General features: G+C 37.1%; 2 protein-coding genes across 2 annotated transcripts; both read right to left on the bottom strand.

The window, feature by feature from the left end:
- Positions 1 to 16,823: 16,823 nt before the first annotated feature.
- LOC142635877 (cysteine proteinase inhibitor 1-like) lies at positions 16,824 to 17,195 on the bottom strand. Its single transcript, XM_075809936.1, has one exon. It carries the CDS (start codon positions 17,193 to 17,195, stop codon positions 16,824 to 16,826), a length of 372 nt encoding a protein of 123 aa, XP_075666051.1.
- A 4,062-nt stretch (positions 17,196 to 21,257) lies between these two features.
- On the bottom strand, positions 21,258 to 21,623 carry LOC142635878 (cysteine proteinase inhibitor 5-like). The gene has a single exon (XM_075809937.1). It carries the CDS (start codon positions 21,621 to 21,623, stop codon positions 21,258 to 21,260), a length of 366 nt encoding a protein of 121 aa, XP_075666052.1.
- Positions 21,624 to 22,146: the final 523 nt, after the last annotated feature.

Genomic DNA, 22,146 nt, shown 5'->3' on the forward strand with positions numbered 1-22,146 from the left:
TAACAAGTAACCACCCTCTTTAATTTAAGGCTAATGCCCTCTTCTAGACTTTTACTATTATTAATTCAAACTTCAAAGTGTACATAATGCATGTCATAAATATTGAAAATTTTATATTATTAATGCACTTTTTTTCCTTTAACTACTATTAATTATACCATAATAACATATTATAAAAATATAGAAGTCAAAATTTTTAATAAAACCTTCTTTATTATTATTTTTAATTTTTCATTATTATTATTATTATTATGAAGGATAAATGTTGATTTCATGGTTAGGAATTAAACTTAAAAATCCTTTAGGTTTTATAGGATCACTTTCAACACAAGTTGTCTTCAGAGTTTTTCTATGAGTATAACTTTTGTGCCTACAACTCTTGCACAGCAAATTGTGAGTTATACTTATTTTATAACCACAGCTTTTCTTCCACGTTGCAATATTGCATGTGCCATGACAATTTTGGATTTCCATTTATTGCCATAGGTAGCAGTTGTTATCCCCTATAAATACCAACCACCATTGAAACCATTCGCTCACACTAGACTCACAATGGAGACCCAGAATTGCGTTTACCTTCTCACCCTTCTCACCCTTTCACTTTACGCAACAGCCATGGAAGGCAAACTTGGTGTTCTTGATGAGAGTGACTGGCAGCCGATAAAGAACATCAAAGACCATTTCATTCAGTCGATCGAGCAGTCTCAGTGTTTCAGTACGACAAGAGGTCAGGGTCGCTGTTGAGGTTTGTGGAAGTGTTTAACGGCGACTCTCGAGTTGATAACGGGACCTATTACCGACTTGACTTGACAGCTGAGGACGGTGTTGTCACCAAAAAATACCAAGCAATTGTGTTGCATAAGGATTATTTCAACTTGATTTCGTTTACTCACTACAACAAATTAGACTTTTTTCAAGAGTCTAAACCCCTAAAAAAAGTATTAAAAAACCTTGAAAGAAGTTATTTTAAGAGTCCAACCGACCCTTGATAACCTTTGAAATATATACCGTCAAAAAAGAAATTTTAAGAGCCTTCGTGCCCCTCAAAACAAGTGCTCTAATCTTATTTTGAGGGTCAAGAGACCCGAAAATAACCTTTTACCAAGGTTTAAAAGATTTATACTAGTACACGAAATCAAGTTGAAATAATTCTTATGCAACACAATTGCTTGGTATTTTTTGGTGACAACACCGTCCTCAGCTGTCAAGTCAAGTCGGTAATAGGTCCCGTTATCGACTCGGGTGTCGCCGTTAAGCACTTCCACAAACTTCAACAGCGACCCTGACCTCTTGTTGTACTGAAACACTGAGACTGCTCCGATCGACTGAAAGAAATGGTCTTTGATGTTCTTTATCGGCTGCCAGTCACTCTCATCAAGAACACCAAGTTTGCCTTCCATGGCTGTTGTGTAAAGTGAAAGAGTGAGAAGGGTGAGAAGGTAAACGCAATTCTGGGTCTTCATTGTAAGTCTAGTGTGAGAGTATGGTTTCAATGGTGGTTGGCATTTATAGGGGATAACAACTGCTACCTATGGCTATAAATGGAAATCCAAAATTGTCATGGCACATGCAATATTGCAACGTGGAAGAAAAGCTGTGGTTATAAAATAAGTATAACTCACAATTTGCTGTGCAAGAGTTGTAGGCACAAAAGTTATACTCATAGAAGAACTCTGAAGACAACTTGTGTTGAAAGTGATCCTATAAAACCTAAAGGATTTTTAAGTTTAATTTCTAACCATGAAATCAACATTTATCCTTCATAATAATAATAATAATAATAATGAAAAATTAAAAATAATAATAAAGAAGGTTTTATTAAAAATTTTGACTTCTATATTTTTATAATATGTTATTATGGTATAATTAATAGTAGTTAAAGGAAAAAAAGTGCATTAATAATATAAAATTTTCAATATTTATGACATGCATTATGTACACTTTGAAGTTTGAATTAATAATAGTAAAAGTCTAGAAGAGGGCATTATTTAAATTTATATCTAGATTTATAAGAGATGGGTTCATGGGTTTAAGTTACACTAGGTGTAACTTGACAAGGGCTGCATATTTTTTAGACCATAGATTTCTAATCAATCTAATGGTTAAAAAAACAGTATTAAATGGTAATTACTTTACACCTCTTTCACCTAATTAATAACACTTTTATTTCTCTTTCCTTATTTATTATTTATTTAAAGCCTCATTAAAGCTAAATAGCACTTGGCCATTTTTTTTAAGGATAAACTACGTATTTGGTCCCTATCCTATACACCATATTTCAATTTAATCCCTAACATTTTAATTGTGTCAATTTGGTCCCTAACCTTTCTTTACCGTGTCAATTTAATCCTTACAGTTATCTTTTGGATGAAAATTTGGACTTGTTAAAAAAACAGCATTAAATGGTAATTACTTTACACCTATTTTACCTAATTAATAACACTTTTATTTCTCTCTCCTTATTTATTATTTATTTAAAACCTCATTAAATTAAGTTAAACATCACTTGGCAATTTTTTTTTTAAAATTCGGTAAGAATGTGGTGTAAAACCCATATTTTACGAGTAATTCTTAGGTACTCCTAGAATACGGAGAATTGAAATATGGTGTAAAGGCTAGGGACTAAATATGTAGTTTACTCTTTTTTTTAAATTTTGTAAGGATGTGGTATAAAACCTATGTTTTACCTGCCCTGTTTTAACATGCCACATCATCTTATCACATATTTAAGAATAAACATAACCACGCTCAATCAATTCTAATACCTATATAAAAATCCAACAAAATTGGAAGTTTATTGAGATGTTATTAGATGTAGTAGGAATGTATTGAATTTTAATTAAAATGCTGATACATCAATATCTTATTGGATGGTGTAAAATATGGATTTTACACCCATCCTTACCAAATTCAGGATTATATATATGTATATATATATAAAATTTTATAGGAAGGCAAAGTATAACTCTATTCACACTGTCTTTTTCCCTGGCTATATCAGTTTTGTAACTGATCTTTTTTGCTTTAATAATTCTTTTCTGGATAAAAACTTCAGTGTGAATGCATAAGTTATTGCTTACATGTTCTCATATGGTCTTAGTGCTGCTGTAAGGTTAGTTGGTGTAATAACTTCTCTTAAGTTGTGTTGTTCTTTTTAAGGTCTTCATTTTTTTTAGTGGGCAAAACTTGAAGGAAAACTAGTTGCAAGCCCATGTGATGCGTGAAAATAAATAATTATTTTGTAATTGTAATATAATGTGTAATTTGTTATCTAAATTTTTTTTAGCATAATTTGTTCTCCTTAAAAATTAAACAATTGTTGTTCGGTTCAATTTGGTCTACTTCGGTCCCATTCAGTCCAATTAGGTCTACTTTAGTCCACTTTGGTCCCATATAGGCTAATTTGGTCAACTCGATCAATTTCGGTCCCCTTTGGTCCATTTTGGACTAATTGAGCCTTATATTGATTTTATTTTATTATTAATTTTTTTTGTAGATTGCCCTTTTAAATTTGGCTCAAAAATTATTTTTTTCCCCCTTAATTTTTGGGTTGAAAAGTATGAAATTTTATTATACTTGGGCTAAACTCTTTCGTTTTGAGTTAAAAAAATACAAACAAAATAGACCTTATAAATTAGAAATATTGGCCCTGAAAATGCAATAAAAATGCAATAAAAATATTGTCTCCACTTCAGTCCATTTTTATGCTCTTACATATAAGGAAAAGATAGGTTTCGGTTCAATTTGGTCTACTTCAGTCCCATTCAGTCCAATTAGGTCTACTTTAGTCGACTTTGGTCCCATACAGTCTAATTTGGTCCACTCGGTCAATTTTGGTCCCCTTTGGTCCATTTTGGACTAATTGAGCCTTATATTGATTTTTTTTTTTTTTTGGTAGATTGCCCTTTCAAATTTAGCTCAAAAATTATTTTTTCCCCCTTAATTTTTGGGTTGAAAAGTATGAAATTTTATTATACGTGGGCTAAACTCTTTAGTTTTGAGTTAAAAAAATAAAAACAAAATAAATCTTATAAATTAGAAATATGGGCCCTAAAAATGATAAATATTCAAAATTTTTATTTAGTCCACTTTGGTCCTATTCCATCCATATTGTTATTTTCGGTCTACTTTGGTTTTTTTTTTATTTAGATTTTTTTATTTATTTATTTATCTATATTGGTTCTATTGAGTCCATTTTGTCCACATTGGTCCTATTATATCCACTTCAGTCCTATTTGGTCCATTTTGACCACTTCGGTCCTATTCAATCGATATTGGTCCAATTTTGTTCACTATGGTCCTATTAGGTCCAATTTAGTCCGATTCGGTCCTACATGTTCCTATTTTGTACATATGTCAACTTTGGTCCTAATTTGTGCATTCATTCTTATTTGATCCGCTTCAGTCCTACTCTGTCCTCCTTGTTCCCACTCGGTTATATTTTGTCCATTTGGTCCACTTTGTTCCATTTGTGACCACTTTGGTCCATTTTTATGCTCTTACATATAAGGAAAAGATATGTTTCGATTGGCCACATTAAATTATTTTAAGAGTTTGATACTTATCTTTTGCTATATCATAGTTGTTTCCCTTCTTGCAACTCTATGCAAAGAATACCCTCACAATGAAATTTCATTCTGATATGTTCATCACAATATTATAGATTGGGACATATCTTTTGCTATATCATAGTTTTCCTTTGTTGTAAATTCTTAATATTTGGATTGGTGTAAATTAAACTGTATAGGGGATTGCCACTACTGCTTTTATCTTAAACTAGTCAGAAACCCATGCGAGACACGGAAAAAGTTTGCCTAAAGTATATTGGTCTCAAGTTTTACATAAAAGTATAATTAAATTATGTTGGTCTCAAGCTAAAACAATAAACTTGGTATCTATACGATACTGATCTTCATTATTTACATCAATAGGAATTGAGTAAGGAGGAAAGTTTGAAGAGGATTCATAGAAATGAACATCTAAATAAATATAGATTTACTTTAATAAGTAAAATAAGCACATATTATTAGCCACAATATATTTTAAAAAAAATATAAATTAGGAACTAACAGTAAAAAAAAAAAAGTAGTACATATATAATAAAGTAACTGAATGAAATGACATGAATTTGGAGTTGACTATGGATCATTGATAGATTAGATTGGTCATCATATGAAATTTTTTCCCTCCATTCTATTCTATTTGAAATTATACCCTCCCTAGTTAACATAAAAAATTAATAAAACAAAAATAAAATTGAAATAATCAAAACTAATACAAAAAAAGTAAGAAATAACAAAATATAGTTCCAACTCTTTAAAACATAAAATTTTTTTTGGGGTAATTTATTCTTCAAATCAAAGCAGAAGAAGTTTGGTCACATTGAACACTCAACAAGTAACCACCCTCTTTAGTTTAAGGCTAACGCCCTAAAGGAGTAAATGACTGCAAGTCCAAAACTAAGTCCTCCGTTTCCAATATAATTTCTTGGTATTTTTTGGGGACTAAATGGTCGTTTGCTGTCAAGTCGAGCCGGTAATAGGCCCCGTTATCCTTTCTGCTGTCGGTCTTAACGGAGGCCCTGTCCTCTTGTTGTGCTGAGTCACCGAGATCCATCCGAGAGACTGAATGAAAAGGTCTTTGACGTCCCTAATCGGCTGCCAGCCACCCTTATCAAGAACAACACGTGTGCCTCCCATGGCTGTTGCGTAACGTGAAAGGGTGAGAAGGGAGAGAAGGTCAAAGCAATTCTGGGCCTTCATTGTAAGTCTAGCTTGAGATAATGGTTTCAATGGTGGTTGGTATTTATAGGGGATAACGGCTAAATGGAAATCTGAAATTATCTGCATTGTTGCCTAGCTAGAAGGAAGAAAAGCAATGGTTATAGGATAATAATAACTCATATTTTGCCAGGTTAGAGTTGTATAAAAGCTACAGGATTTTCAAGTTTAATTCCTAACCATGAAATCAACATTCATCCTTTATTCTAATAATAATATTAACAATAATAACTAGTCACTAACCCGTGCTATACATGGAAACCTACCTATTTGTGAAGTAGATTAAAATAATTTTATAAAAAATTTAAGAAACTACACCTGTGGGGGGTAAAAATGTTTAAAGGCACTTTTGAGCCTTAGGCCTAGTTAGTTGGTATAAGTCTGTTCAATCAGAGTCTTCTGAGCCCATAGGTTAGTCCACACTATAATGGTCCGAGGAGTAGTCCGAGGTGAAGTATCTCATCGGACAAGCCCAGTAAAGGCCATGGGACTTGCTAAAGGGCTTAGAGACTAAATTCTGGATGGTCTGTTGGGTAAAGGCGTGATCCAAACACCTGTTAGAAGCAGGAACGTGGGAGAAATATCTGAGGAAAAAGCTGCTACCACCGCATTAAAGGCCCTGCATCTACCTCTCTAGTCGTATTAATGGGGAAATGACCTCTGAATAGCAGTATTCAGCCTTCCAGGTATTATTTGAAGACTTTAAGAAGGTGGTGGATGAGACAAGTATCTAGGAGGAAGATCTGTGTTACACGTGGATAAAATAGAGAAGAAGAAGAAGGATATAAGAAGACGAGAGAGGAAAGAAAGAGAGAGGCTCCCTTTTGGAAACTAAAAATTGTAATCTTTTGCGTAGAGAAAGAAATGCTATACAAATCGTCCTCGACTTACGTCCGAGAAGGGTTTTTTGTCACATTCATCTATTACTTGCATAGACTGCGGCATTCTAGCTTGTTTATCAACTTTCCAATATCCTTAACCTAGGTTTCAAACTCATACTTTACAAATTTCATTGTATAAGGCTCTTTGGGCCTGAGCCCATCACTCGTTTTGGGTCTGGGTACAAATTGTGCACTTACAATTGGCGCCGTCTATGGGGAATCGAGTATTGAAAGGAATTGGAATGTGATGGCAGACTTAGGTTCGCGTCATGCAGAGTCTCAGTGGTCTTAGCGCGAAGATCAGCTTAAGCGTCTCGAGTGTCGGAGGGATCGAGAGGGAAGTGTGCGTACACCACACCCTGAGGCAAGCCACTCGCGTGGTGGGAGCAGGGCCACTCATGAGGATGATGCTGAGGCCATACAGAGGGAGATTGACCACCTCAAGAAGAAGCTGTGCCGTGTCAGACAAAGGCAGGCTTCACCTCTATCTAGTCCTTCCTCTAGGGGGTCACGGGGAAGCAGTTATAGTTCAAGGTCCAAGACTCCCCTTAGCGAAACCTTCTCTTACAGGAAGGATGAGCTTCCAAGTCGTAAGCATAAGAAGTTTTCCTCCAGGGGCTTGGGGAATGATGCTATAAGCCGAGCATTGCACCAACTCTCCAAGTCCCCCTTCTTACGCAGGATCGAGAAAGGAAGGCTCCCACGCCGGTTCGCTTAGCCCACTTCTACCATCTGTAATGGCAGGACAGACCTAGTTGAACACGTGAGCCATTTTAATCAGAGGATGGCAGTACATTCTCAGAACGAAGCCTTGATGTGCAAAGTCTTTCCCTCTAGCCTGGGACCCGTTGCTATGAGATGGTTTAACGGAATAAAGCCGGGGTTTGTCGATTCTTTCATGGAACTCACCAGGGCATTCGCGTCTTGATTCATTACATGCAGTAGGGTCCCTCGGCCTTTGGACTCATTGTTATCTATGGCCATGAGGGAGGGTGAGACTTTGAAAGCATATTCTGACAGGTATTGGGAGATGTTTAACGAAATCGATGAAAATTTTGATGAAGTGGCGATTAACACTTTCAAAGTGGGCCTCCCAACTGATCATGATTTAAGGAAATCTCTGACCAAAAAGCCCATACGTAGTGTACGTCGCCTCATAGATCGCATCGATGAGTACAAAAGGGTTGAGGAAGATCAACAACAAGGTAGGGGTAAGGCGAAGGTTATCCCGTAGGAGAGAAGGGATTTCAGGTCGGACAGGTACCATAACAATAAGCCAATGAGAGATTTCTCTGGACAATCTGGCTCAGCCAATCCTTAAGTAGTTAACACCGTATTCCGAGAACCAGTGCACCAGCTGCAAGAGAAAGTCCATAAGGAACCCTATTTCAAGTGGCCTAGTAAGATGGTGGGGGACCCTATGAAACGGAATCAGAACCTCTTTTGCCAATATCATTAGGATGTGGGCCATACCACCGAGAATTTTCGGACCCTTTGGAACCATTTAGAGCAGCTTGTTAGCGAGGAAAAATTGAAGTAGCACCTGTATCAACCCAACGGACAAGGAAATTGTTCGGGTTCAAATAATCAGAAGAACAACTCATCTTTGCCACCCTTGGGAATGATTAATGTCATCTTTGCTGCACCGGGCAAGATCGATTCTTGTCCCATAAGGGTTATGGTGGTGTCACATTCCCAGGCCGAGGAGTCTGGCTCGAGGCCGAAGAGGATCAAAGGGAGTACACCTGTTTTGAGATTTTCTGATGAAGATAAGGTTGGGACTATTCAACCACACTATGATGCCCTGGTGGTCACATTAAGGATAGGGAGTTACGATGTCAAGAGGGTGATGGTTGATCAGGGTAGTGGTGCGGATATTATGTACCTTGACTTATTCAAGGGGCTTAAGTTAGGGTTGGAGGATCTCATTCCCTATGATTCGCCATTGATAAGCTTCAAAGGGAAGACTGTCATGCCAAAGGGAAAAATTCAATTGCCCGTACAGTTGGGCTCGGAGACGGTTGATGTGGATTTCATTGTGGTTGACGCATATTCTCCATACACGGCTATCCTCGCCAGGCCTTGGCTGTATGCTTTGGGTGATGTCTCCTCGACTTTGCATGTTAAAGTAAAATTTCCCTTGGGTGGATTCATTAAAGAAATTATTGGTAGCCAATCGGTAGCAAGGCAATGCATATCAGTCGCAGTACTGCATCAAGCCAAATCAGAGTCCTCGGCGTTGGATGTGGAAGACTTATAGCAATTAACAACTCTAGATAAGCCTAGTGCGGTGACAGCAGAGGAGGCCATGTGTGAAGATTTGGAAAGGTTTCTCATAACTGATAACCCCAAAAGGTTCTTTCAAGTTGGGATACGGTTACCACACCAAGAGAAGATGGAATTGGTGATGTTTTTGAAAAACAATATCGATGTTTTTACCCCTATGAGGCTCTGGGGGTTGATCCAAGCTTCATTTACCATCATTTGAATGTTAACCCTGCCGTTGTTCCTAGGAAACAACCACCTCGGCATTCTTCGAAAGAGCATTCCGAGGCCGTCAAGGAAGAGGTGCTCAAGCTCAAAAGGGCTGGGGCTATTAAAGAAGTTTTCTGCCCAGAATGGTTGGCACACACAGTTGTAGTAAAAAAGAAGAGCGGAAAGTGGAGAGTATGCGTGGACTTTACAGACTTGAACAAAGCCTGCCCAAAAGACTCGTTCTCGATGCCTTGCATCGATCAGCTAGTGGATGCTACGGTCGGGCATCCTCGGATGAGTTTTTTGGATGCCTTCCAAGGTTATCACCAAATACCATTGGCATTGGGTGATCAGGAGAAGACTGCCTTCATTACTCCTCACTATAAAGTGATGCCATTCGGTTTGAAAAATGCAGGGGCTACTTACTAAAGGATGATGACCAGGATGTTTGAATCGCAACTTGGAAAGACCATTGAGGTATATATGGATGATATGGTAGTGAAGAGTAAGACAGTATCTATGCATGTGAAAGATTTGGATGACACCTTTTAAACATTTAGGAAGTACAAGTTGCGCCTTAACGCCTCAAAGTGTTCTTTTGGGGTGGGCTCCGGAAAGTTCCTAGGCTACATGGTGACTCATAAATAAAGGTGAATCCGACATATGTTAGAGCTATTCAGGGCTTGTAACCACCTCGGAACCCAAAGGAAGTTCAGAAATTGACCTCTCGGTCCGCTGATAAGTGTAAGCCTTTTTTCCAATTGTTAAATAAATGGAAAGGATTCCAATTGTCCGAGGAATGCGCTTTAGCTTTTCAGCAACTTAAGGAATATCTTTCTCGGCCACCCATCATGTCTCGGTCGGAGGTCGATGAAATCTTGTTTGCATACCTAGCTGTAGCTATCCATGTAGTCAGCCTAGTTCTGATAAGGGACGACGGTGGGGTACAAAGATCGATTTATTATGTCAACAAATCTTTGAATGAAGCTAAGGTGCGTTATTTGCCTTTGGAGAAGGCAATTCTGGCCGTAGTCTATGCTATACAAAAACTTCCTCACTATTTTCAGTCCTACACCGTCGTGGTTTTGACTCAACTGCCCCTCAAGTCAGTATTACGAAGTGTTGACTATTCGGGGAGCGTAACCAAGTAGGGAACTATTTTGGGAACTTTCGATATCAAATATATGCCGCGCACCTCAGTGAAGGGCCAGGTTCTCGCTGATTTGGTGGTAGAATTTGCCGAACCATCGTTAGAAGAAACTGCGAAGGAATCACACATGGATGAAAAATCAGTTGGCATGATCACAGGCAAAGGGCCTATGATTTGGAAAGCGTATGTTGATGGAGCAGCAAACCAGAAGGGATCTGGCGATGGACTTGTTTTGGTGTCTTCTGAGGGAATTACCTTTGAGAAATCATTGAGATTAGCGTTCTCGGCCACTAATAATGAGGTTGAGTACGAAGCTATCTTGGTCGGTATGGATATGGTACGAAGAATGGGGGGAAAGGTGGTTCATATGTCCTCAAATTCTCAATTAGTTGTGGGCCAAGTGACAGGGACCATAGAGGCTAGGGATCCAAGAATGCAAGAGTACTTGACCCAGGTCAAATGTGTACAATCCGCGTTTGATTCTTTTATCCTTACGCATGTTTCTAGAAGCGGAAACATGCATGCGGACTCATTGGCCACTTTGGCGATGTCCTCGGCTCAGTGTTTGCTTAGGATTATCCTCGTTGAAGACTTGTTGAAACCAACTTTAACCACCACAGGTGCCGTCCATATTCATCTGATAAGGCCCGGACCTAGCTGGATTGACCTCGTGGTTTCTTTTCTAAAAAGCGATGTTCTGCTCGAGGAGAAGTCTGAAGCAGATAAAATTCGTCGAAAGGCGCCTCGGTTCTGGTTGTCCGAGGATTAGAAGTTGTATAAACGCTCTTTTTTCGGACCATACCTGCTGTGTGTACATCCTGAAGTGACGGAGGCATTTTTGGAAAAATTGCACCAGAGAATTTGTGGAAGCCATACTGGGGAGAGATCCTTAGCCCATAGGGCTCTGACTCAGGGATATTGGTGGCCCAATATGCAGAGAGAAGCTCAAGACTACGCAAGAAAATGTGACTAATGCCAAAGGTTTGCTCCCAATATTCATCAGCGTGGCGAAGTCCTTAATCCTTTGTCTAGTCCTTGGCTATTCGCTCAATGGAGACTGGATATAGTTGGGCTTTTTCTGAGGGCTGTAGGAAAAAAAAGGTGGCTACTCGTGGGAACTAACTACTTCACCAAGTGGGTCGAAACTGAACCTTTATCAAATATTAGGGATGTGGACTCCAAGAAATTTATCTAGAAGAACATTATCACTAGATTTGGGGTACCTCATACACTTATTTCAGATAATGGCGTGCAATTTGATAGTAAAGCTTTCAGGAAATATTGTAATGACTTGGGCATCACAAATAGATACTCCACTCCAGCCTATCCTTAGGGAAATGGGCAGGCCAAGGCCGTTAACAAAGTTATAGTTAGTGGACTTAAGAAAAGGCTGGATGACATAAAGGGTAGATGGGTAGAGGAATTGCCACACGTTTTGTGGACATATCGGACTACGCCGTGAAGATCCACTGGAGAAATACCCTTCTCCATGACTTACGAGGCCGAGGCGGTGATACCTTTAGAATCTGAATTTTCCACATTAAGGACGAGTTCTTTCAACCCAGGTAATAACAATGGCCTCCTGGAAAGAAGCCTGGATCTGGTTGAGGAACGGCGAGAGGCCGCCATGGTCTAAATGACTTATTATTAGTAGAAGCTCAAACAAGGATATGATGCTCATGTGAAGCTGAGGCCACTAGCACCTGGGGATTTGGTGTTGAGGAAAGTCATGGGTATTGCCAAAAATCCAGCATGGAGAAAGCTAGCACCAAATTGGGAAGGACCATATTAGATCATTTCTGTAGCGGGCATAGGGTCATATCGCTTAGCTGATCTAGATGAAAAAATTATACAACACCCTTGGAATGTAAACAACCTACGAAGGTATTATTATTAATAAAAAGCATTTTTGACGTTCATTGTCCAAATTATCATTATGCAGTTTGATTCACTATCTCTAAATATCAAACAAAAACCTGGCCATGCATGGTCCTCGGACCATATACCTTGTGGAAATTGATATCCTATTATTTATTAAACAGAACCTTAGTTATGTTGGGTCCTCAGACCTTCTACTTTGGAAAAATTAACATTTCAATTCACTATTTTTAAATATCAAACAGAAACCTAGTCATGCATGGTCCTCGGACCACATACTTTATGGAAATTGATATCCTATTGTTTGTTAAACAGAACCTTAGTTATGTCGAGTCCTCAAACCTTCTATTTTGGGAAAATTAACATTTCAATTCACTATTTTTAAATATCAAACAGAAACCTGGTCATGCATGGTCCTCGAACCACATACCTTGTGGAAGTTGATATCCTATTATTTATTAAACAGAATCTTAGCTATGTCGGGTCCCCAGACCTTCTACTTTGGAGAAATTAATATTTCAATTCACTATTTTTAAATATCAAACAGAAACTTGGTCATGCATGGTCCTCGGACCACATACCTTGTGAAAATTGATATTTTATTGTTTGTTAAACAGAACCTTAGTTATGTTGGGTCCTCAGACTTTCTACTTTGGAGAAATTAACATTTCAATTCACTATTTTTAAATATCAAACAGAAACTTGGTCATGTATGGTACTTGGTCATGTATGGTCCTTAGACCACATACCTTATGGAGATTGATGCCCTATTGACTCTTAAACAGAACTTTAGTTATGTTGGATCCTCAAACCCTCTACTTCGGTAAAATTAGCAGAAACCATACGACATGAGTGTTGATGCGTTGATGAGCCATAGTAAGTTTGACGGATTGCTTTATGCTACAACTAAATGCTAAAGTTCAGTTTTAAAGTGTGTATTGCTGTATTACATGTATTATGGTTTTGAGGCATGATTTACATATAAACACCAAGTGTATGTGCTTTTATTTGAAGTTACTGTAATCGAAATGTTGTAATGACATTAGTATTGTTGTACTGAAGGTTGAAAGCTAGTCGAAAATCAAATCTTCCAAATTTCTCATTAATTTTTGCCAATGAATACATCGGAGATAAAATTTTGAAATAAAAATAAAAAAAGAGGGTAAAAATTAAAGTCCTAATACAAAAAAACTTATCACAAAAAAGACAAGGGAGTCCCAAGTAGCCTGAGCCTTAAGCCTTGGAAGGGGGGTTCTACTCGGAAGTGTTGGCAGCTCCTTTCGATTTGCTGTCCTCCTCTGTTTGTTTTAGCTCTGCTTCGAATGAGGATTATACTTGTTTCCCTTTGTCTCTTGCCACTAGTGAAGGGACATTGGGCTCAGCGTTCTGGCTCGTAGGATTCTTGTCTCCGTTGCCTTGTTCCTTCTCTTTGTCGAAACCTGCAGGTTCTTTAGGAGTTGGAATGGGCATCGGAGTCATGGAGGGATGCGTGGAAGGCGTCGTCTCGGGGGTTGGTGCGACAAGAGGAAGCTCTTTGAGCACCTGGATGTCCTGCGGAAGCCAAATATTCTCAGGTTTCCTCAACTCAGAAGTTGTAGGAATCCTTGCCACATTTAGAGCTTCTGCCCATACTTGCTGGCAGTACTCCTAGCATAGCTCGGCAAACTCCTCTGTCAGCTGATTTTCTGTCGCCTCCACCCCTTCTTTGTAAGCAGCCTTCTTCGCGTCCTTCATGCTGTCCTTGAAGGTACGAGCCTCCTCCCTCATCCTAGCAAGCTCCTTCTTCAGGTCGGAGTTTTCTTGCTGGGCTTTGGACAAGTCTCTGTTTTTCTGACGTAGAAGCTTGCGTTGCCCCTCCACCTAGGTTTTTCATTGTCTTTAGGCTGGCCTCGGCACCGTCCCTCTCCCTCTTTTGCTCTGCCAGCTGCTTGTTTAGGTTCTCGTTCTCTGCAAGAACTTGGCCTAGGGACTTCTTGGTCTCCTGCTGGACCTTAAGCTCAGCTACAGCTTTCTTCCGAGAGTCTTCCATCCACTTCTCGGCAGCAAAGACTTCCTAGATGGCCTGCGTTAAAATATTAAAATAAATGCATTATTGTTAAGGCAAGTTCAAAGTACATGAGAACGACTTTTTCATTAAAATGTAGTGAAAATAGTAATGTGGGGGTAAACACGAGATACTCACCAAAGCTAAGTCCCTTTCGAGCGAGAGAAAAAGGTGTGGTTGGTTCATCTTGTCCAGGGCGTCCATATCTTTGGGCAGAAGAAGAGGTCGTTCCAAAGCTTCGGCCAGGTGGTGAGCGTGACCTTGCTGGAACGCCCTGATGCTGGATTTGCAAGAGATTGGTGCCCCATCCAGTTTCAGCTCGGAAGACTAGTTGGCCGGTGTACGGCGTACCTCGGCCAGGTCTCGATTCTCCCTACTTTCCACTGAAGAGGCACGTCTCTTGCCTTTGCCAGTTTTCTGTTGTTGTTGTTGTTGTTTTAGCTTCTTCTGCCTCTCCACATCTACCTCCCTGACCTCATTTTTCCTCTTCTTCTTAGGCTCTGGAATGGGAAGTTTAGGGTCGGAGGGAGCGGTGGCAGAGGAGGAGGAATCTGGGACTCACCCACGTCCTTTTTGGAGGCTTTCGAGCCCCTCTTTGACATCAGCGTCCTTAGAGTGGACATGTCGTCTTCTTTAGAGCTGGAGTTGGGCTGTGCAAGTATTAAACCTTGTATGCCCGAAGTTTCGGTGGGCACGTGCTCTTCGTCCGAGAGGATAATGAGTTGATCCTCTCGAGGCCTTTCAACTTCTTCAAGGCGAAACTGGTCAATCTCCTCGTCCAATGATTGTTGCGAGGATGCAGGCTCTTCTTGGACGGCGGTTGTTTGGGAATGTGCCGAGAGAGGAATTGCTGCGATGGGGCGAGAGTATAGTATGATGGAGGGGTCGTCTGGGAGTTTGTGGTCAGAGAGGAAGCCTCGTCGTGAAACGTCTATCCTTCTGCATCGTTTGTCTCCTGTAGTGATCGCGTTGTCAATCTCTTGGAACTCCTCTGATAAAGGATCATATCCTAATATTAGGTGCGCTGCTCTCATTTATAGATCTTCGCTAACAAAGACTTCAGAGCGAAGAACGTGGTTGAGGTCTGCGACGTTGCAAAGGCTTAGACGCAGACATACGTGTTGTTTATCTGCGAAAAACATCCGAGGAGACGAGCACGGTTAGATTAGCGATAAATATCAAAAGAAAGTGCAGTAATGCGCAATAAACTTAAAAATGTAGGATACTACCTTAAATCTAGGTCTATCATTGTTAGACTCCTATCCTGTCTTCTCAAGTCCAACAAAGGCATGAAAGACGACTATGTCATCGCCTTGGGAAACTGGTCTGACGGCCCTCACTGTCCCGTCGAATGGGGAGACCCAGGTGGACTCCATAGGAGTTAGATTCCCTAACCCATGACTTAATCCCATTATCATTTAATCAACTAAGTTTTATGATAGAAAATAAAAATTAAGCAGGGAGGAAATCTTTTGATTTTCTTACTAACTAAATTAAGAATAAAACAATGGGAATTAAGGAACCATAAAATAACATAATTGATTAAGAGAGAAAAAAAAAATAGAGTTATGGTTTTGAAAATCGGATCAAATTGACTTATTGAATTAGGTGAACCTTGAACCAGTTAAATTAGTTGGTCCAATTGATTTGAACTTTGAAATAGTAGCAAGACATGACATAAACTAAAATCAAGCCTTGTACTTAGCAGGAAGTCACCTTTTTTTTTTTTTTTTTGAGGAGGAGTCACCATTCTTAAACAATAGTATTTGTTCAAATTAAAACACAGCAAGATAGAGGGGAAGCTGTAACAAATTGAATCTGTGTCACGTATGTTTTGTAACAAAGGTTCTATTGAGGCTACTAAATGAGGGGTAATAAATGGTCCACCCTATATTGGGCTATTGGCCCAAGGCCCAATGAAGAAAGGAAACTCAATCAGACCATGAATTTGCCGAGAAGAGTTCGGCCCAAAAAAGGTAGCCAAGGAAGGTCCCTACAAGATAGTTGACCGAGGAATTGCGTTACCTGGGGATAACACTACTGCCTTTATCTTGAATTTCACAGTTTCACTTGTCCATTTGCTTTTAATTTTTTTTAATTGACACCTTTCATTTTTTTTTTAATTGACAGATATTCTAAGACCTTTATCCACCATATGGGAACAAAATCCCAATTTCGCCAAGAAGTCAGAAAAAATTTCAAAAAAATTATTTTATTTTTAATTTCCTTTTTCATATCCTCATGGCAAATGAAAATACTTGATCCAACACATAAAAAGTTACAATAACAACAACAACATAGACTTAGTATCAAAATTTGGGTTTGACTATAGATCATTGATAGATTAGATTGGATCATCACATGAATAATTTTTCTCCATTCAATTCTATTTGAAGTTATGCACTCCCTAATTGACATAAAAATTTAAAAAAACAAAAATTAAAATGAAATAAGCAAAACCAATATGAAAAAAGTAAGAAATAACAATAGTTCCAATCCTTAATAACATTTTTCTTCAAACTCTTTTATTATTTTTCGAGGTAATTTATTCTTCAAATCAAAGCAGAAGAAGTTTGGTCACATTGAACACTCAAAAAGTAACCACACTCTTTAATTTAAAGTTTATTTGATATAGGAGTAAACGAAGTAAGGTTCCTAAGAAGCTCCCAAGGCCTTTCCAACCAAATAGCTTGGTATAATTCGGTGGCTGCACCATCCTTAGCCTCCAAGATGAGTCGGTAATATGTTCCGTTATTGGATCGGGTGGCGGCCTTCACCACTTTCACGTACTGCAACTGAGACTTTGACCTCCTGTTGTACTCATACACCGAGAACTCTCCGAGCACATTGATGTAAGGTTGATCTTTGATGTTCTTTATTGGATGCCACTCATTGTCATCAAGAACACCACGTTTGCCTCCAATGGTTGTTGCGTAAAGTGAAAGGGTGAGAAGGGTAAGAAGGTAAAAGCAATTCTGGGTCTTCATTGTAAGTTTAGTGTGAGAAAATGGTTTCAATGGTGGTTGGTATTTATAGGGGCTAACAACTATAAATGGAAATTCGAAATTCTCATGAGGTCATAAGTTTTGGCCTTTAATTTGTGGAAATTACGATGGGATTATTAAAATGGACCAACATGGCACATGCATTATTACATGAAAAAAAATTTGTGGTTATAAAATAACTTATAATCTGCTAGGTCAGAGGGCACAAAAGTTGTGGTGATAAAAAAAACTCTAAAGACACTTTGAATTAGAGGATAAAAAGTGCATTAGTGATATATAAAATTTTCTATTTTTAAGAAATGCATTAAATACACTTTGAATTAATGAGTTATGTATGGTATAGGAATAATTAGAAAACAAAAATGATGCATTAGTCATCTAAATAAATTACGATGGGATCATTAAAATGTACTTTTAGGTTCTAAAGATTTAGGATTAAATATTTAAAATTTTATTTTGAATGCGTTGGCAAACCGAGAATAAAATATGTTTAGTCTATGTGTTAGGCATTGCTCAAAGGTGTATGTATCAAGCTTCAAGTTCGAGCTGACTACAGAAAAGAAGAGTTAGATGCCAAGCCCGATTGATCGAAAATTAGTTTTGACCAATTGAAAATTGCAGAAATCAAATTTTGCAAAATTTTTAAACTAGGCTCAAGTCCGCGAAAACATTTAGGGTTTCAATCCAACTTGTCCACATATAAAAGGGAAATCCTATCTATGTTTTGGTGACTTTTGGAAGACTTGTGTGTTACTTTTTGTGAGATCTAAGAAGTATTGTACCTTTTAACTACACAAGTATTTACCGAAACAAGATCTACATTCAAGTATTGGTGGAACCTAGTTGTTGTTAAAAAGATTAACAAGTGAAGGTGATCTGGAACCTCTGAGTGGGATCTCAAAGTCACAAGTGTGGGTGCTTGTGTTGTAATGAGTCCAAGAAGAGAAGGAGTTTGTGGATTCGGAGTTTGCACATGGTCATGTCAGTAAGTTACTACTTGAGGCAGCAATAGATTTATGGTTAAATCTGATTATAAAAACTTTGATTCTCTTATAGTGTATTTGCTTTACTTTGAGGATTGTTGGGTCAAATTCTCCCTAGGTTAAATAATCTAATTTAAGGGGTCTGAACAAACAAACAAGTACCATTATGGCATATGCATTGTTACATGTAAGGAAGGTTGCGGTTATAGAATAACTCATAATTTGCTAGGTTAGAGTTGTGGGCACAAAAGTTGTGGTCATAAAAAAGAAAAAAGAAAAAAAAGAACTCTAAATACAACTTGTGTGGGGGATGGTCGACTAAAAACTAAAGGATTTTTATGTTTAATTTGTAACCATGAAATGAACATTTATTCTTTCTTATAAAACGGAAAAATAATAATGAAAAATTAAAATATTAGAAAAATAAAGAAGTTTTTTATTAAAGAAATTTAGTTATAGGAGTATATTTTTGGGATATCTTCTTATGTTATAAGAGTAATTAGAGAAAAAATAAAGTGCATTAATAATATATAAATTTTTCTATTTTTATTAAATGAATTGGATACACTTTGAATTAATGAATATCTGTGTTATAAGAGTAATTAGGGGAAAGATGCATTAGTCGTCTAAATAAATGCATTACATGCTTTTAGTAAAATACTCCCAAGGCTTGGCTATGTGGATTTATGCGGGTGGAGAATCCGGAGATAAACTCACTCATTCATCACATCGAAGAGAAAATAACAGCAGTACTTTTTTTTTTTTTTGAAGACGGTACTCGCTTGAAAGTCAAGTACCATGTAAATTTTATTTATTTGTTTATTTATGGTTTTTTTATTTGCAAATTTAATGAGGATCACAATCGCATATTTATTCTTAAAAAGAGAAAAAAAGTACATTGACTTTTTTTGATATAATGTCAATAAAAATGGAATAATTATATATAGTTATTTGTTGTTGGAGCATTTTAGTATTAATTAATTAAAATGAATTCATATGATAATATAAATGTAAAGACGTGGAAGTTAAATATAGAAGATAAGGAGTTAGTGAAAAGTTTAATCCCACATTAAAAAAGAGAGAGATTATTTTATTCTTTTTAAATATGGTGATTAATGAGCTGATATGTATTGGAGCAAATATCAGCTAGATACATTCAGAATAACTTTTTTTTTAATGGAAAATGAAGAACCAGTCACCCATTTAATGGAGTAGCTGTCTGGGCCTATTTACTCTTCAAAAACTACTTATCTCTACCATTTAATTGTAGAACTCCAACCCATTAGATTTATGTCCAGCACTACATCAGACTTATGGACCTAATTAATTAGATTAATTTATGTAACAATTTTGTGAGGCCCATTGAGCTTAGAAATCGACTCATTCAAACTCATTCCATAGCATACCAAAAAATCCAGCAATTGCAAGCATTCTTATAAACTAAAAAAATAGAGAGTTTCTTGGCAAGGAAGGGTGTTCTTTTTTGTGGAGTTTTGGGCTTGAACACTTTGTGCAGAGGTTGTTCTAGTCATACAGCATTTGTTGAGTTGTTGTATCTTGGGGGAGACAAGTCAGAAAAGATCTGCACCAGTCTAAATAGTGTTGTGTATTTTCTAATCTCAAATAAATAATATTCAGAAGTATTATTTAGTTTTTCTGTGTTATTTCTATTATTATTATGTTTGCACCAACATTTGCCAACAAGTTTAATTAACGATGCTATATCATTACCATAAATAAAAAACAATAATAATAATATAAAAAAAACTCTATAGAATAGGAGTATTTGCTAGCTATATATATATGTGTGTGTGTTGTATTTTTCTTTTTGTAATTAACACACTAATTCAAGTTTGATGTATAATATCAACACTATCATCCAAAATTAGTATCAAAATTAACAAATTAGTAAGCTAATTGGGAGCGTGGTACACTACTATGTCAAAGTTAATTAATAGACCTATTCTCATTATTATTAACCCACTAAAATTGCAGGAACTTGGCCATTATCCTGTTATAGACAGTTCCTACTTTCTTTCCCTTTGTTTAATAAAATCGTAGCTCTTTATCAAATAAAAAAAAGAAAAAGAAAAAGAAGTTTGCACGAAACTTAAGGCAGACAAAACAAGAAGTAGCTAAGAAAACCACCACGTACTTTTGGTATGATGGTTACTTCAAAAGTACAAATTCTTGTATAATGAGAGGGCAAATACTATGGTTTAAGTTTCCAAAAAAAAGTTTCAAATACATATATATTTAGATTATATTAGAGTAGGATTGACGACTGGCAATGTGGAGGTGAATAGTACAATGGGCTTCCGGCGAGCTGGACTTACTTATCTTTTGCTATGTCATAGTTTTGCTTCATTGTAAATTCTCTATATTTGGATGAGTGTAAAACTTTATAGGGGACTACCAGCCGTTATCTAAGCACACATAAGTACTAAAATAGTAACACTACTGCCTTTATCTTAAATTTCACTTGTCCATTTGCTTTTTAATTTTTTATTAATTGAAAAATATTTTAATACCGTATCTTCTATATGGGAAAAAAATCTCAATTTTACAATGAAATCCAAAAAAATTTCAAATAAAAAAAAAAATCTTTTTTAAAAAACTAATTTCCCTTTTCTTATCCTCGTAAAAAATTCAAATACTTAGTCCTTTACGCATAAAAAATTACAACAACAACAAAGCTTTAGTCATAAAATTTGAGGTCAACTATGGATTCTTGATAGATTAGATTGGGCTAATTACATTTATTTATTTTTTCTACATTCTATTTTATTTGAAGTCATACGTACCCTTCCTAATTGACATATAAAATTAATATAACAAAAATTGAAATGAAATAAGCAAAGAAATATGAAAAAGTAAGATATGATATATATATATATATATATATATATATATTGTGTAGAGCCTTTATAACCATTTATTCTCCAAATTTATTTATTATTTTTTGAGGTAATTTATTCTTCAAATCAAACCAATTAAAAGAAGTTTGGTCACATTGAACACTCAACAGGTAACCGCCCTTTTTCAATTTAAGGCCAATGCTCTATAAAGGAGTAAACGAGGTAAGGTTCCTATAATACTCATAACGCCTTTCCAACACAATTGCCTGGTATTTTTTGGTGACTCCACCGTCCTTAGCCTCCAAGGCGAGCCGGTAATAGAAATTGTCATAGTAATGGCCGCGGGTGTCGCCCTTCAACACTTTCTCGAGCCACAAATGAGATGATGTCCAGTTGTTGTAGTAGTACACTGAGAACTCTCCGAGCACCTTGATGTAAGGGTCTGTAATGTTCTTTATTGGCTGCCACTTATCCTCATCATCAAGAACACCATGTTTGCCTCCCAAGGCTGTTGCGTAAAGTGAAAGGATGAGAAGGGTAAGAAGGCAAAGGCTTTTGTGGGACTTCATTGTAAGTTTAGTGAGAGAGAATGATTTCAATGGTGGTGAATTGGTATTTAATTATTTATAGGGGATAAGGGCTATAAATGGAAATTGGAAATTGTCTTGAGGTGATAAGCTTTGGTATTTAACTATTTATAGAGACCACTGTACATCTTTAGTGTGGTGGCTATTCCTCAAGTATAATTAATGCTTGTGGGATGTGAGGAGCAATGACCGGAATTTAAGTTTCTAAGAAGGAGTTTCACACACATATACACTTAGATTAGTTTAGAGTAAAAATTTTATCTTGTAAAAGATAAAATAAAACTATTTATAGAAGATATAATACCTATGGCTATAAATAGAAATTCAAAATTTTCATGAGGGGAATAGTTTTTTGGCCTCGGAGTTTGTGACAATTACTATGAGACTTGTAAACTGTACCAACATGGCAAATGTGATGTTTCACGGAAGAAAAATGATGGTTGTAAAAGAACTTAGTCTGTCAAGTCAAAGTTATAGCATAAAAGTTGTGGTTATAGAAGAATCG

The sequence above is a fragment of the Castanea sativa genome, chromosome 5 (assembly GCF_040712315.1).
Source record: "Castanea sativa cultivar Marrone di Chiusa Pesio chromosome 5, ASM4071231v1".
Lineage (NCBI taxonomy): Eukaryota > Viridiplantae > Streptophyta > Magnoliopsida > Fagales > Fagaceae > Castanea > Castanea sativa.

Coding starts and splice junctions, on each gene's coding strand:
- LOC142635877 (XM_075809936.1), bottom strand. CDS start 17,195: ATGAAGACCCAGAATTGCTTTTACCTTCTTACCCTTCTCACCCTTTCA.
- LOC142635878 (XM_075809937.1), bottom strand. CDS start 21,623: ATGAAGTCCCACAAAAGCCTTTGCCTTCTTACCCTTCTCATCCTTTCA.